At 49.5% G+C, this 12,457-nt stretch overlaps 1 protein-coding gene across 2 annotated transcripts in view; it reads left to right on the top strand.

Annotated features, from left to right (window-relative positions):
* The window catches only part of UNC45B (unc-45 myosin chaperone B), a 41,876-nt gene that overhangs the window by 21,806 nt on the left and 7,613 nt on the right, over positions 1-12,457 (top strand). For both annotated transcript variants that reach the window (XM_006119612.5, XM_006119613.5), the window contains exons 13-18: positions 160-300; positions 1,076-1,203; positions 2,478-2,544; positions 6,376-6,489; positions 6,586-6,701; positions 9,790-9,907. In XM_006119612.5, the coding sequence (XP_006119674.3) occupies positions 160-300; positions 1,076-1,203; positions 2,478-2,544; positions 6,376-6,489; positions 6,586-6,701; positions 9,790-9,907 (684 nt within the window). The remainder of the gene's footprint in view (positions 1-159; positions 301-1,075; positions 1,204-2,477; positions 2,545-6,375; positions 6,490-6,585; positions 6,702-9,789; positions 9,908-12,457) is intronic.

Raw genomic sequence — 12,457 nt, forward strand, 5'->3', positions numbered from 1 at the left:
GGCGCTAGTGATGTACAAAGAGGTCCAGTAACTTCACTATAAAACCTAGAACAGAATTGGAGAGTCCTAGCCCCCATAGTCTTCTCCAGCGGCTATACCACCTTCCCGGTTGGGCTCTCAACTTGGCAATTCATTTTTGTGTTTCCATTTGCTGTGCAGACAAGCGACAAGACTATCCTGTACTCGGTGGCTTCCACACTAGTGAACTGTACCAACAGTTACGATGTCAAAGAGCTGGTCCCGGAGCTTGTGCAGCTGGCGAAGTTTTCCAAACAGCATGTTCCTGAGGAGCACCCCAAGGTAGGTGCGTTACGCCCCAGAGTGCGGTACCCTCTTGCTTTGTCTCCCATGGTAGGGATTCCCAAACCCCATGGACAGTGTCCCTGAGAAGGTCTGTATCTACAGCTACTTCCTGGGAAGGCTTAGCTGTGGTAACATTGCCCATTTACGGCCATTCAGGTCTTTGCATCTTGGGTTGTATGTCCCAACGACTAAAGGAAGATGCTTTTTTTTCATTATGGGGTTGCCTCGAGGCTCCAAACTGAGACTGTAAATTCTTCAGGACAAGAACTGATTTTCTAGCTGTCCAGCACCTAGCACAATGGGGGTCACAATCTATGTAAAACAAAAGGGTGGGGGAAACTGAGGCACAGGGAAGCAATTTGCCTAAGATCTTGTGGCAGGTGGGTGGGTGAGATGGGAGCAGAAACAGGATTTCCTGAGTCCCGGCCCATTGGATTCATGCTGCCTGTCTATCTGATGAGAGGAGTTTACCAGGTATCAAGCCAGAGCATAAATGTCCAGGACAGTAGCTTGCCCCTGCAGAAACGTCCCATGGAGACATTGGTGCAAGCCACTAAAAGCTCCAGTGTGAGCAGTAAGGTACCTCCATGACCTCACATTCCAGAACTCAGCGCCCCGGGCCTGTGCCACACGGATAGACGGTACTGAAGGCCCAAGCTTTCTCCATGGTAACGTGTGCAGAGAAGCCCATGTATGTGACTGTAGTCAGGGGTGGTGGCTGCATGTCGAGATGCTGATGGGACCCTGTTCACTCTTCAATGCCACTTTCCAGGACAAGAAGGACTTTGTTTGGAAGCGAGTGAAACGGCTGCTCAATGCTGGTGTCATTTCTGCTCTGACCTGCATGGTGAAGGCCGATAGCGCCATCTTAACAGACCAGACCAAGGAGCTACTAGCCAGGTATAACCCTGGGGCAGCTGCTTGGGAATTTACTCTAGATGGTCTTGCAGGAGAAAACCTTCACTGTAAACTTCACTACCATGGGGGCTACACTACAGTTTATAGCTCAGTTGAATGCCCCAGTAGGTTAAACTTCCAAGTACCAGGATAAATTGGTTTTGTTTCACACCTATTAACCACTGAACCCCATTAAAGCTCTTAGCACAAGGTGTAATTTACATGATGTCAAAAGAGAAACATATGCTGTGGATTCACACCAACAAGTTCTGCCAATCAAAGCTAAAGGTGACAGCAGAGGAAAATGAGTGTTTACAAAAACCTGAATTTGGTCCAGAAACTAAATGATTACGGTCAGTTACAATCTATCACTAGGCTGACAAGTTCAATAGAGGTAGCTGCTTTAGTCTGTTTCAGCAAAAACAAGTTGTCCCATGGAGCCTTAAAGACTAACCATTAATCTTTCTCATCAGCTGTTATGAGTGGGCCACGCCCACCCTGATTGAATTGTCCTTGTTAGCACTGGTCCTCTGTATAGTAAAGTAACACACCTATCTTTACATGTATGTATCAATCAAACTGAAGTTTCCACCTAATGCATCTGAAGTGGGTTCTCTCTTGTGCCCAAATGAAATCATTAGGCCACGTCTGCACTTACCGGAGGATCGACTCGCTAAATCACACACTGAGGGCTCCTGTTGACCTCCCACTATGGAGATGGTGCCAAGCTCAGCTTAAGGTATGTCAACTCCAGCTATGTTATTACATAGCTGGAGCTGCGGACCTTAAGCCGACCTTCTGAGTGTAGTGTAGACCTGGCCTTAGACTTCAAGGTGCCACAGTACTCCTCCTTGTTATCACTAGGCTACAGCTTGAATTTCTAATCTTACAAAACATGGTACAAATCTAATGGGATAATGGAGGAATTGGAGATGAGGAACAAAGCAGCTGCCATTCTCTAATGTATTACGTTATTGCATTGTATTAAAACTTCAGCCTCACTGGTGCAGATACACCCGTAAGGGCTGGACCTACAGGTGCGGGAAGTGCTGCTGCACTTTCTGGCAGGAAGTGGTTTCCATATTATGCAGAGTTTACAATTTGGCTCACTGGCCCTCAGGGTCCCCTTTGTGCACACTGTTCCAGCTTCCTTGAAAACACCTGCTGAATTTACTTTTTCACTGAGCGTTAACCCCTCACCTCATAACTGACAGATCAAGTGGGACATACTCTCTTTGCAGACCTTTTTTTTCCTCACCACTGCTGGGTTTTTTCAGGGTCTTCCTGGCCTTGTGTGAGGATCCCAAGGACCGTGGTACCATCGTCGCGAAAGGTGGTGGCAAGGTAACCGACTCTTCTCAGGCCTTTAGAATATTCTGGAACTGATGTGCATAGTCCGGAATGTTCAACCGTTCTGAGCCAACTCTCGCTGCATGTGTGAGAAACTCTCATCATTTTAACACTTGCTATGGAGGGGCCTAAACCAGTGATACACATTTTAATGATTTAAAATCTTAAACCCCTAAAAAAAGGGGTGGTGGTGAATGTTCTGGATATGGTTTTTAACTTGAGCATGGAGAAAAACAAAATTCCTCTTGGAGTGCTTGCCCATGGCTGTTCCCCTGTAGGTGTTTGTGCTCTCCAGGGGTTCTCCTCTCGGTTCCTCCTGTGCACCCCCATTTCCCACAGACAAATCAGAATCACAGCTGCCTCCTCCATCCCAGTCCTGGAGGAAGTCTCTTTGGCAGAGGAATCCTGCTCGAGAGAACATCAGTGCATGCTGCTGAATGGTAGGAAGTATTTTAGCTGGCTGAATGGAAGAGATTTTCCATCCAGTTCAGACTAAGAGATTCCTCTTCTCTTTCTTCTATTCAGCACATGCCGGATACCCACACACGAGGCTGCAAACGACTTCAGAAGAGTTGAGTCCCATCTCTGGTTCAGTGGTGGCATGCAAGGGACATGGCAGAAGGGTCTGTCTTGTAGGGGTCCACTTCAAAAGACAACTTTCCTTGACCTTCACGAGTTGTCAGTTTGCTCTGTCAGAATACGCCTCAGGTCTATAGCAGCATTGTGCCCACCTGCGGAGAGCTGCTCTTATGGCCATTGGGATGGAATGGAGAGATTTGATTTTTAAAGGGATTGGACAGAACCTCAGTCTCATCTTACAAAGCTGATGAGTCTCTGCTTTGCACCTCTAGTGACTGCTCTGTTGCACCTTTCAATGAAGGTGGCATTTTTGGTAGCCATTACATCAGCCAGGAGAGTGGCAGAGGTGAGGGCTTTAGTAGCTGATCCTCTGTACGTGGATTTCTATGCAGACTAAGTCTGCCTTTGTCCTCACCCATGTTTTCTTACTAAGGTGGTCTCCACTTCCCATATGAACCCAGCAAATTTCTTACAGCCCTTCTTCCCAGAGCCTTGTTCCTATAAAGGGAAGGAGAGACAGGAGGCTCTGGGCGTTAGAGCATTTAATCTGGAACAGACTAAACCTACCTGGTCTTCCTTTAAACTGTTCATTGCGTGTGAGGACAGAAGAAAGGCCAGTCCTGTTTCCACACAGAGGATTTCTTCATGGATACACAGCTGTATTCAACCAACTGGCTAACATGAAGCCACCAAGTAGTGTTGAGTCATTCAAGCAGGTCCCAAGCGACTGCCTCAGATGTTGTGGCTAGCATGTCCACATAGAATGTTTGCACAGTGGTGGCTGAGCATCGTGTTACCTGTTAGCATAGTGAGAGGCAATCTCTCAACCAGGGCTACTTAACACGTGGCCCGCAGCCCATTTGTTTGTGGTCTGCTGTGAGGCTTGGGTTTACACGGGCTCAATAGGCAGCCCATGTGCGGGAGCCAAACCAAAAAAGTCGTCAATAGAACGGTCTTCAGTGGAGATGCGTTTTAGTAGTTAAATCCCTGGACTGGCATTGCTCATTCAAAGTGCTGTCATGGGGTGGAAATCCGGTAAATGTTGCATTTTATTAATATCAGCAGAACTGACTGAAATAGGGCCTGTGTGTGGTGTAGTCTTGCCTTGATCTTTGTATTCATGTCCCTCAGTGTGAGAGAAGCTATTTGCATATATTTGCATGTAAATGCAACCACACTTAAGTTGTGGCCCTCGGCATGTGCTGAGAGTATCACTGTGGCCCCCCGGGCTTCCAAAGTTGAGTAGCCCTGATCTAGACTCTAGGGATATAAAAAAAGGTTAATAATTAGTAACCATATAATCAATTAAAATTCCATCATTTACATGGTTAAATGGTTCCAGTGGTGCCGCTCTCGTGGGCTGCCATTCCCATGGACTCCCGGTGGCACCAGCCCCCTTAGCAATTGTTCTGATGCTTGTTAAACTCCTACATCCCTACTAGGGGTGATGCTTAATTTGACTGAGTGGTCATCCAGTCCCTGTTCAAACAGACTCCAAATTCACCTCCTGCTTGTGAGTCATCTACACTGACATGGACCTCTGCAGTCACTCAAAAAACCCTTTCTGTAATGACCTTCATATCTGCTTCGTGCCCCCACCATCCTTGCCTTCTGAGCCTTTCTGCTGGGGAGGTACTAAGGGGGGTTCCAGGGAGCTCGGTCTTTTGCCTGAGTGTGAGGCAGCAGGGGGCATTTGGGCAACTGTGATGGATACCCCTGGAGTGCAGTGGAATGGCCATGCCATGTGCTGTGGATGAGGAGTACAGCTAGTTCGGTTAGGAAGCCTAATCCGGACTAGCTACTCCGTGCTGCGTGTGGCCGCGCGGCACAGGGTTCGGACTGCCGGCATTTAAAAATGGCGAGGCCTGGCTTTATGCAAATGAAGCCCGGGAAATCAAATCCCGGGCTTCATTTGCAATTGGGGAGGACTACATTACCCTCCTATTTCGAATTAGGGGGTAGTCTAGACATACCCTAAGTGGGCAGTAGCAGAGGGCCGGCAGCAGCTGCACTATGAGTCTATGAGTCTATGAGCTCCAACCCTGGTGGCAGACAGGAAGCTCCAGCCCTGGCAACAGCAGGAGCTGGAGAGCTCTGGCCCAGGGAGCAGCAACAGGGCAGGTAGAAGGAGGTTGGGTTGGAGGGCAGCAGTTTAGCATGAGCCGGGAGGGGAGGGGCCTTCCCTGGTCCAGCTAATCCCCTTGTCCAGGACCAGTCAGGCCCCAAAAACGCTGGACCAGAGAGGTCCATCCTGTAGCAATTTTTACCAGACCAGCCTTTCTCCAAAGGAAAGCCACTTTCCCCAGTATTTTAAATATATGCATAGAAACCTCCCCAGAAAACTAGAAGTGATCCAGGATTCACATATTTGCCCAAGAGCCAAGCGTCTCTTTTAGCGCGCTGCTAGCAAGCTTACCGAATGAGACACGGCTTTTGTTTCCTTGCATCCTCTTGAGAGGTTTTCTAACATGACGGTTGAGCATATTTGCTGATGCTGTGCTATAAACTCCAGGAGATAGTGCCTCTACCAGGCCTTTCAGTAACCGTTTCCACTGGTATCCACCGGCTCCTGCATCATCCAGAAATCCTGTTCTACCATTCAAGAGAAGTTGTCTCCCCAAGGCTATGTCTAGACTGCAGGCTTCTTTCGAAAGAGGCTCTTTCGAAAGCATCTTTCGAAAGAGCCTCTTTCGAAAGATCGCGTCTAGACTGCAGGCGGATCTTTTGAAAGAGCAATCCGCTTTTTCGAAAGAGAGCACCCAGCGAGTCTGGATGCTCTCTTTCGAGGAAGCCCTATTTACATTGAAGAACGCCTTCTTTTGAAAGAGGAACTTTCGAAAGAAGGCGTTCTTCCTTGTGAAACGAGGTTTACCGCCATCGAAAGAAAAGCCGCGTTCTTTCGAAATAATTTCGAAAGAACGCGGCTTGAGTCTGGACGCAGGGGAAGTTTTTTCGGGAAAAGGCTACTTTTCCCGAAAAAACCCCTGAGTCTGGACACAGCCCAAGTGGCCATGCAACACTGAAGCAATAAGACTCCACTACTCTGAAGTAATCTACGGGCTGATGTATGGGTATTTGACTCCACAGAAACATGAGATCCAACGTGCTCTGCAAGTTAGTTTAGTGGACAAATAAATTTGAACAAAACTTAACTCTTCCAGAGTCTCTTCTGTAATAAACTAGAGTAAAATAGTGACAGTACAGTAAATCTTTCCGTAAGTCTGAATTCCTTGCTATCTGTCATAGGCCCTGATACCTCTGGCTCTGGACGGTACAGAAGTCGGCAAGGTAAAGGCTTCTCATGCCTTAGCCAAAATTGCAGCCATCTCCAATCCAGACATAGCATTCCCAGGCGAGAGGGTAAGTAAATGCAGTTGTTTTCTTGTTGTATTTTTGTGATAAGCCGATGGGGATCCAGACACCAAAGAGTGATCATCCGATATCCCCTCCTCATAGGTGTATGAGGTGGTGCGGCCGCTGGTCAGCTTGTTGAATACAGAGAGAGATGGGCTACAGAACTATGAGGCCCTATTAGGCCTCACTAACTTGTCAGGAAGAAGTGATAAGCTCAGGTAAGTTCCAGTGGATTTTGTTACCTTTCCCCGTACAGCCCCCACCCTAGATTGCAGAACGTTTTGGAAAAGTCAGGATAAAACAGGCTCTCCTGCCAGGCTGGGTCAGCATAGCTCAGTAAGTACCCCCACCCCAGTGACATGGGGGGGGTCTGTGGTAGAAGTGTGTGAAGATTTTTTTTTCTCCATTAAAATGTGTAACCTTCATTGAAAAAAGATTTTAAAGGAATATAGAGTTTTTGTTGAAAAGCTAAACATTTGTTTTTCTATAAATCAAAATCTGAAAATTAATTGTTCACAAAAATTAGTCCAAGCCACTTTTCATGTTGGGTGAATTTTTTTCACCCAGCTGTGGTCAGTTCCATTCCAGGAGCAGGATATGTACAGGCAGTCCCCGAGTTACGCGGATCCGACTTATGTTGGATCCGCAGTTGCGAACGGGGCTTTTCTCACCCCGGAGGACTGGAGCGGCGGGACGCCCAGATGCGCTGCAGTCCCGCCGCCCCCATCCTCTGGGGCAAGAAAAGCTGCTCCACGTCTCCCTGGTCTGCTGGGGGGGGAGCCCCCCCAGCAGACCAGGGAGACGCGGAGCAAAGCCTTGGAGCACGCCCGCAGCAGGACAGCCCGGGCGCGCCTGGGCTGTCCCGCTGTGGGCGTGCTCCAAGGCTTTGCTCCCCATCTCCCTGGTCAGCAGACCAGGGAGACGGAGCAAAGCCATGGAGGACGGGGGCGTCCCGCCACCCGCGTCTCCCTGGTCTGTTGGGGGGGGGTGCCGCTAGTGCTCCCCCTCCCCCCAAGCAGACCAGGCTTTTCTTGCCTACGCCTGGGTTAGAGCAGTTGGGGCGCTGCCGGGTTGGTCCCGCAGCGCTGTTCCTCAGCGCTACTGTACCAACCCAGCAGCACCCTAGCTGCTCTGCCCCAGGCGTCCCCAAGTCAGCCGCTGCTGAAACTGACCAGGGGCTGACTACAGGAAGCCCGAGGCAGAGTTGCTCTGCCCCGGGCTTCCTGGAATCAGCCGCTGATCAGTTTCAGCAGCTGCTGACTTGGGGATGCCTGGGTTTCTTATGTTGAATCCGTATGTAAGTCAGAACTGGTGTCCAGATTCAGCCGCTGTTGAAACTGATCAGTTTCAGCAGCGGCTGACGCCAGTTCCGACTTACATACAGATTCAACTTAAGAACAAACCTACAGTCCCTATCTTGTACGTAACCCGGGGACTGCCTGTACTGTGGAACGAGGCAACCATTAAGTATTGACATGAGATCGGTAGAAAGGAATTCTGTGTAATCTCACTCTAATTTCCTGGGCATATTGTGTCAATATACCACCTGGGTTATCCTGCACTTCAAGTATTCCTTCCCAAAGTTTAATAATCCCATAATCTATCCAATCTCCAGGGAATGTTTTTAAACAGATGCAGATGGTTTCAGCTCTTGGTCACCAATGGCCAAAATTTCTGACTAAGGTCACATCTCTACTAGCAGTGCTGGAGACTGATCTTCTGGCATTCGATTTAGCGGGTCTAGTAAAGACCCGCTAAATCAAATGCTGAGAGCACCACTGGTTGGCATTTACTCCCGTCAGCCTCCCACTGTGTAGATGGCGCTAAGCTTGGTTTAAGATATGTTGACTCCAGCTACATCATTTATGTTGCTGGAGTTGCATACCTTAAGCCAACCTTCCAGGTCTAGTATAGACCTGGCCTCATTTGCCTACATTAAAATAATCAGTGGTCTGTTGTATTAACTTAGGTGGATTACATGGGCCTAAAGAGTCAAAGATGTTAACGTGATCCTGTCACTGTCCAACGTTTAGCAAGACCTCTGCCTTGTTAAATGAGACCTTACTGCTATAACAAACACATTGTTAAACACTCCTTTTACCTATTAAAGGAAAGAAGGGAAAACTGTTAATGGGAAGCATTAACTAAGAGATTCATTTAAACACCATCCTTGGTTCCCTTGCCCTTTCACTGAAGAGATTCTTTAGGGAGAGGAAAAATGTGCTTGACCGTCTCTAAGACATTTGCAGCATTGTGACCGTGCTGGTCCCCGTAAATTGGTAAGAGAAGGCAGATGAGCTAAGTTAGTTCTTGCCTCCCCTCCCTTGTGTGTCTAGTCTCTGGGATGGTGTAAATTGTTCTGCAGGGGAAACAGAAGGGACTGGAAATGTTGGTTCAGTTGGTCTGGCTCTGCTGTCTGTAAGACACAGCAGGACACACACCCCGAAGGGAAGAGGAGAGAGTAACACAGCTAGAAAATTCTGTCCTGGTGTTGACTCACTCACAGCCTTGCAGCTGGAGAGAAACTGGTCTGCTCAGCAGCTCCACGGCTTGGCAGGCCTGCACCAGCAGTGGGGTGTTTAAGGCGTTGCTATTAGCTGCCTCTTTCTGGCCATGGGCCAGCCAAGCCAGACTCCGATCAAGCAGAAGGCAAAAGGAGAGGGGTGGGAAGAGAGGAAATTAGATGGGGAAGACAACAAACATTTGGGGGGGGGGGACTGTGTCACATCCTGGCTGGTGGTTGGGATTCAGCCGGGGCCTGAGGAGCTGGAGTTATCTGGCTCCCCGTCTCTGGCTGGGGCATCTTTCAGGATCAGGGTGAAGAAGACTGGGGATCCCCAGAGACGGTGGGGTTGGCCGCCATGACGGTGGTGCTTAGCCCTTCCCCTCAGCCAGCCAGAGTTGCCGTAGCTCCATCCACCCCGACTCATTTCCCCCCAAAAGTCCCTTTCTCTTTAAGAATCCCAAAAGTGAGTGGTGGGTAGAAAACCCTTCCCCTGCTTGCATTGTTCCCCAGAGCTGTTGAATAAACACTCGTAATCCCATCTTCTTTATTACCCTAGAAGAATAGGTCATCTGAGAAATCTTTCCGCAGGGCTGCTAGTGGAATGACCTGGAAATGATTCCTGTTGTAAGAAGGGAAGGCTCTGTAGGGATGACTCCTCAAATTAGCAGATGAGAAAATGCTGCATGGCTTAGTTGGAAGTGCTTGTTTTTCAAGGCTTTCCCTGCCTCCTCCACCTGCTGGCTGACCCTGTCTGGCAAGCACAGCCCTGTGATTGCATCTTTGTGCTCCCCTCAATCCAGGCTGAAGATAATCAAAGAGAAAGCCCTGCCTGACATCGAGAACTACATGTTTGAGAACCACGACCAGCTCCGCCAGGCAGCCACAGAGTGCATGTGCAACATGGTTGTCAACAAAGAGGTAACACGTGTGTCTCCGGCTGTTAGCTTGGACGCGTTGCCTTTTGAATGGCGTTGAGACACTGTAATGGGAACTGCTGGCCTCCTGGCGTAAGAACAAGGGCATTGAGAGAAACTGACAGGTGTCAAATTCAAATCTGAAACTTTTTGGCTCAGCGTGCAATTAGGCTGTGGAACCCATTGCCACAGAATGGGGAGGCCAGGAACCTGCAAAGATTCAAAGAGGGGCTGGACCATTGGATGGGTCACAAGACTTATCTTAGAGCTGTAATAGCTAGAGCAAAACTGTTCTGCAAAGGACATAAGCCATCCTGCGTCAGGGCTTAAACCAACTTCTATTAAGGGTTACCGTTAGACTGACACCTTCTGGGGAAAAGGTTAAGATCATAAGAGCGGCCAGACGGGGTCAGACCGAAGGCCCCTCTAGCTCAGTGTCCTGTCTGCCCACAGTGGCCAATGCCAGGTGCCCCAGAGGGTGTGAACAGAACAGGGAATCAAGCAGAGGCGTAGCAAAGAGGAAGCAGGGGGGCAGTTGGCCTCAAGCGCCATGCTAGGGGGGCACTGGGCTGGGGTGGGACCGGCGCGCGCTCCGTGCAGGCCCACCTGATGCTTACAGCAGAGTTAGCTGGGAGCTGGCCTACGTGCTGCCGCCCTGAACACCCTGTGAGCAGAGGCAGCCGGCTGGGCGGCAGGAGCAGCCCCTTTAAAAGTAAGATTAACTTACTCGTCTGGTTCCTCCAGTGCCTGGCTCTGCCGGAGGGGAATTTAGTTGGGGGGGGGGGGGAGGGGTTGCTGGGGTGCCTGGGTCTGGGGGAGGGGGATTTGGTTGGGGGGCACTGGGGGTGCCTGGCTCTGAGGGAGGGGGATTTAGTTGGGGGGCACTGGGGGTGCCTGGCACTGAGGGAGGGGGATTTGGTTGGGAGGCGCTGGGGGTGCCTGGCACTGAGGGAGGGGGATTTGGTTGGGAGGCGCTGGGGGTCCCTGGCTCTGAGGGAGGGGGATTTGGTTGGGAGGCGCTGGGGGTGCCTGGCTCTGAGGGAGGGGGATTTGGTTGGGAGGCGCTGGGGGTGCCTGGCACTGAGGGAGGGGGATTTGGTTGGGAGGCGCTGGGGGTGCCTGGCTCTGAGGGAGGGGGATTTGGTTGGGAGGCGCTGGGGGTCCCTGGCTCTGAGGGAGGGGGATTTGGCTGGGAGACACTGGGGGTGCCTGGCTCTAAGGGAGGGGGATTTGGTTGGGACGGGCACTGGGGGTGCCTAGCTCTGGGGGAGGGATGAGTGCATTGAGATGGGGGCACTGAGGCTGTGTCTACATTGGCAAGATTTTGCACAAAAGTGCCCGCTTTAGAACAAAATCTTGCCGCCTGTCTACACTGGCCACGAGTATTTGCTCAAGAACACTGACGTTGTAATGTACAAAATCAGGGCTTCTTGTACAAATATTCTGATGCTCCCGCTCAGGGATAAGCCCTCTTGCACAAGTATTCTTGCGCAAGAGGCCAGTGTAGACAGCAACATTACTTTCTTGTGCAAGAAAGCCCAATGGCTACAATGGCCATCGGAGCTTTCTTGCGCAGGACTGTGTCTACACTGGCATGGATGCTTTTGCGCAAAAGCAAATCTTTTGCGCAAAGGCACATGCCAGTGTAGACGCTCTCTTGTGCAAATACTTTTAACGGAAAAACTCTTCTATTAAAAGTATTTGCACAAAATCATACCAGTGTAGACGCAGCCTGAAGGTGCCTGGCTCTGGTGAAGGGTGGTTGTGTTGTCCTGAGTACTGCACAGGATCTTTTCAGGGGGAAAAGGCAAAATGCCACATTTATTAGTAATAAACACATATAGTCGTCAATACTTATATGCATGTGATACAGTGCTCACGAGCGCATGCGCGCACACACACACACACACACACACACACACACACACACCTTGTTATTACCAATAGTTGCTCCCCCCCAACTGCACTGGCCAGGTGAGTTAGGTGCGGGAGAGGTGGAGCCAGATGGATGTTCCCATGTTGACAAGAGGCAAGCCAAGGGTCTCTCTGCAAGATGCCTTAGATTTATAGTAGTGATAGAAATGCAGCCATGTTAGTCTGGTGTAGCTGAAACAAAAAACAGGACTGTGTAGCACTTTAAAGACTAACAAGATGGTTTATTAGGTGATGAGCTTTCGTGGGCCAGACCCACTTCCTCAGATCAAATAGTGGAAGAAAATAGTCACAACCATATATACCAAAGGGATACAATCAAAAAAATGAACACATGTGAAAAGGACAAATCAAATTTCAGAACAGAAGGGGGATGAGCGGGGGAGGTAAATGTCTCTGAGCAATGATATTAGAGGTGATAATTGGGGAGGCTATCTTTGTAATGGGTGAGATAATTAATGTCTTTGTTTAGACCGAGATGTAAAGTGTCGAATTTAAGCATGAATGACAGTTCAGAGGATTCTCTTTCAAGTAAAGTCTTAAAAGGTCTTTGAAGCAGGATGCAGGTAATTAAGTCATTGAGACAATGTCCTTTCTGGTTGGGCATGCAGGAATTTTGGTA

Source organism: Pelodiscus sinensis, chromosome 21 (genome assembly GCF_052426305.1).
Source record: "Pelodiscus sinensis isolate ZL-2025 chromosome 21, ASM5242630v1, whole genome shotgun sequence".
In the NCBI taxonomy this organism is placed as follows: domain Eukaryota; kingdom Metazoa; phylum Chordata; order Testudines; family Trionychidae; genus Pelodiscus; species Pelodiscus sinensis.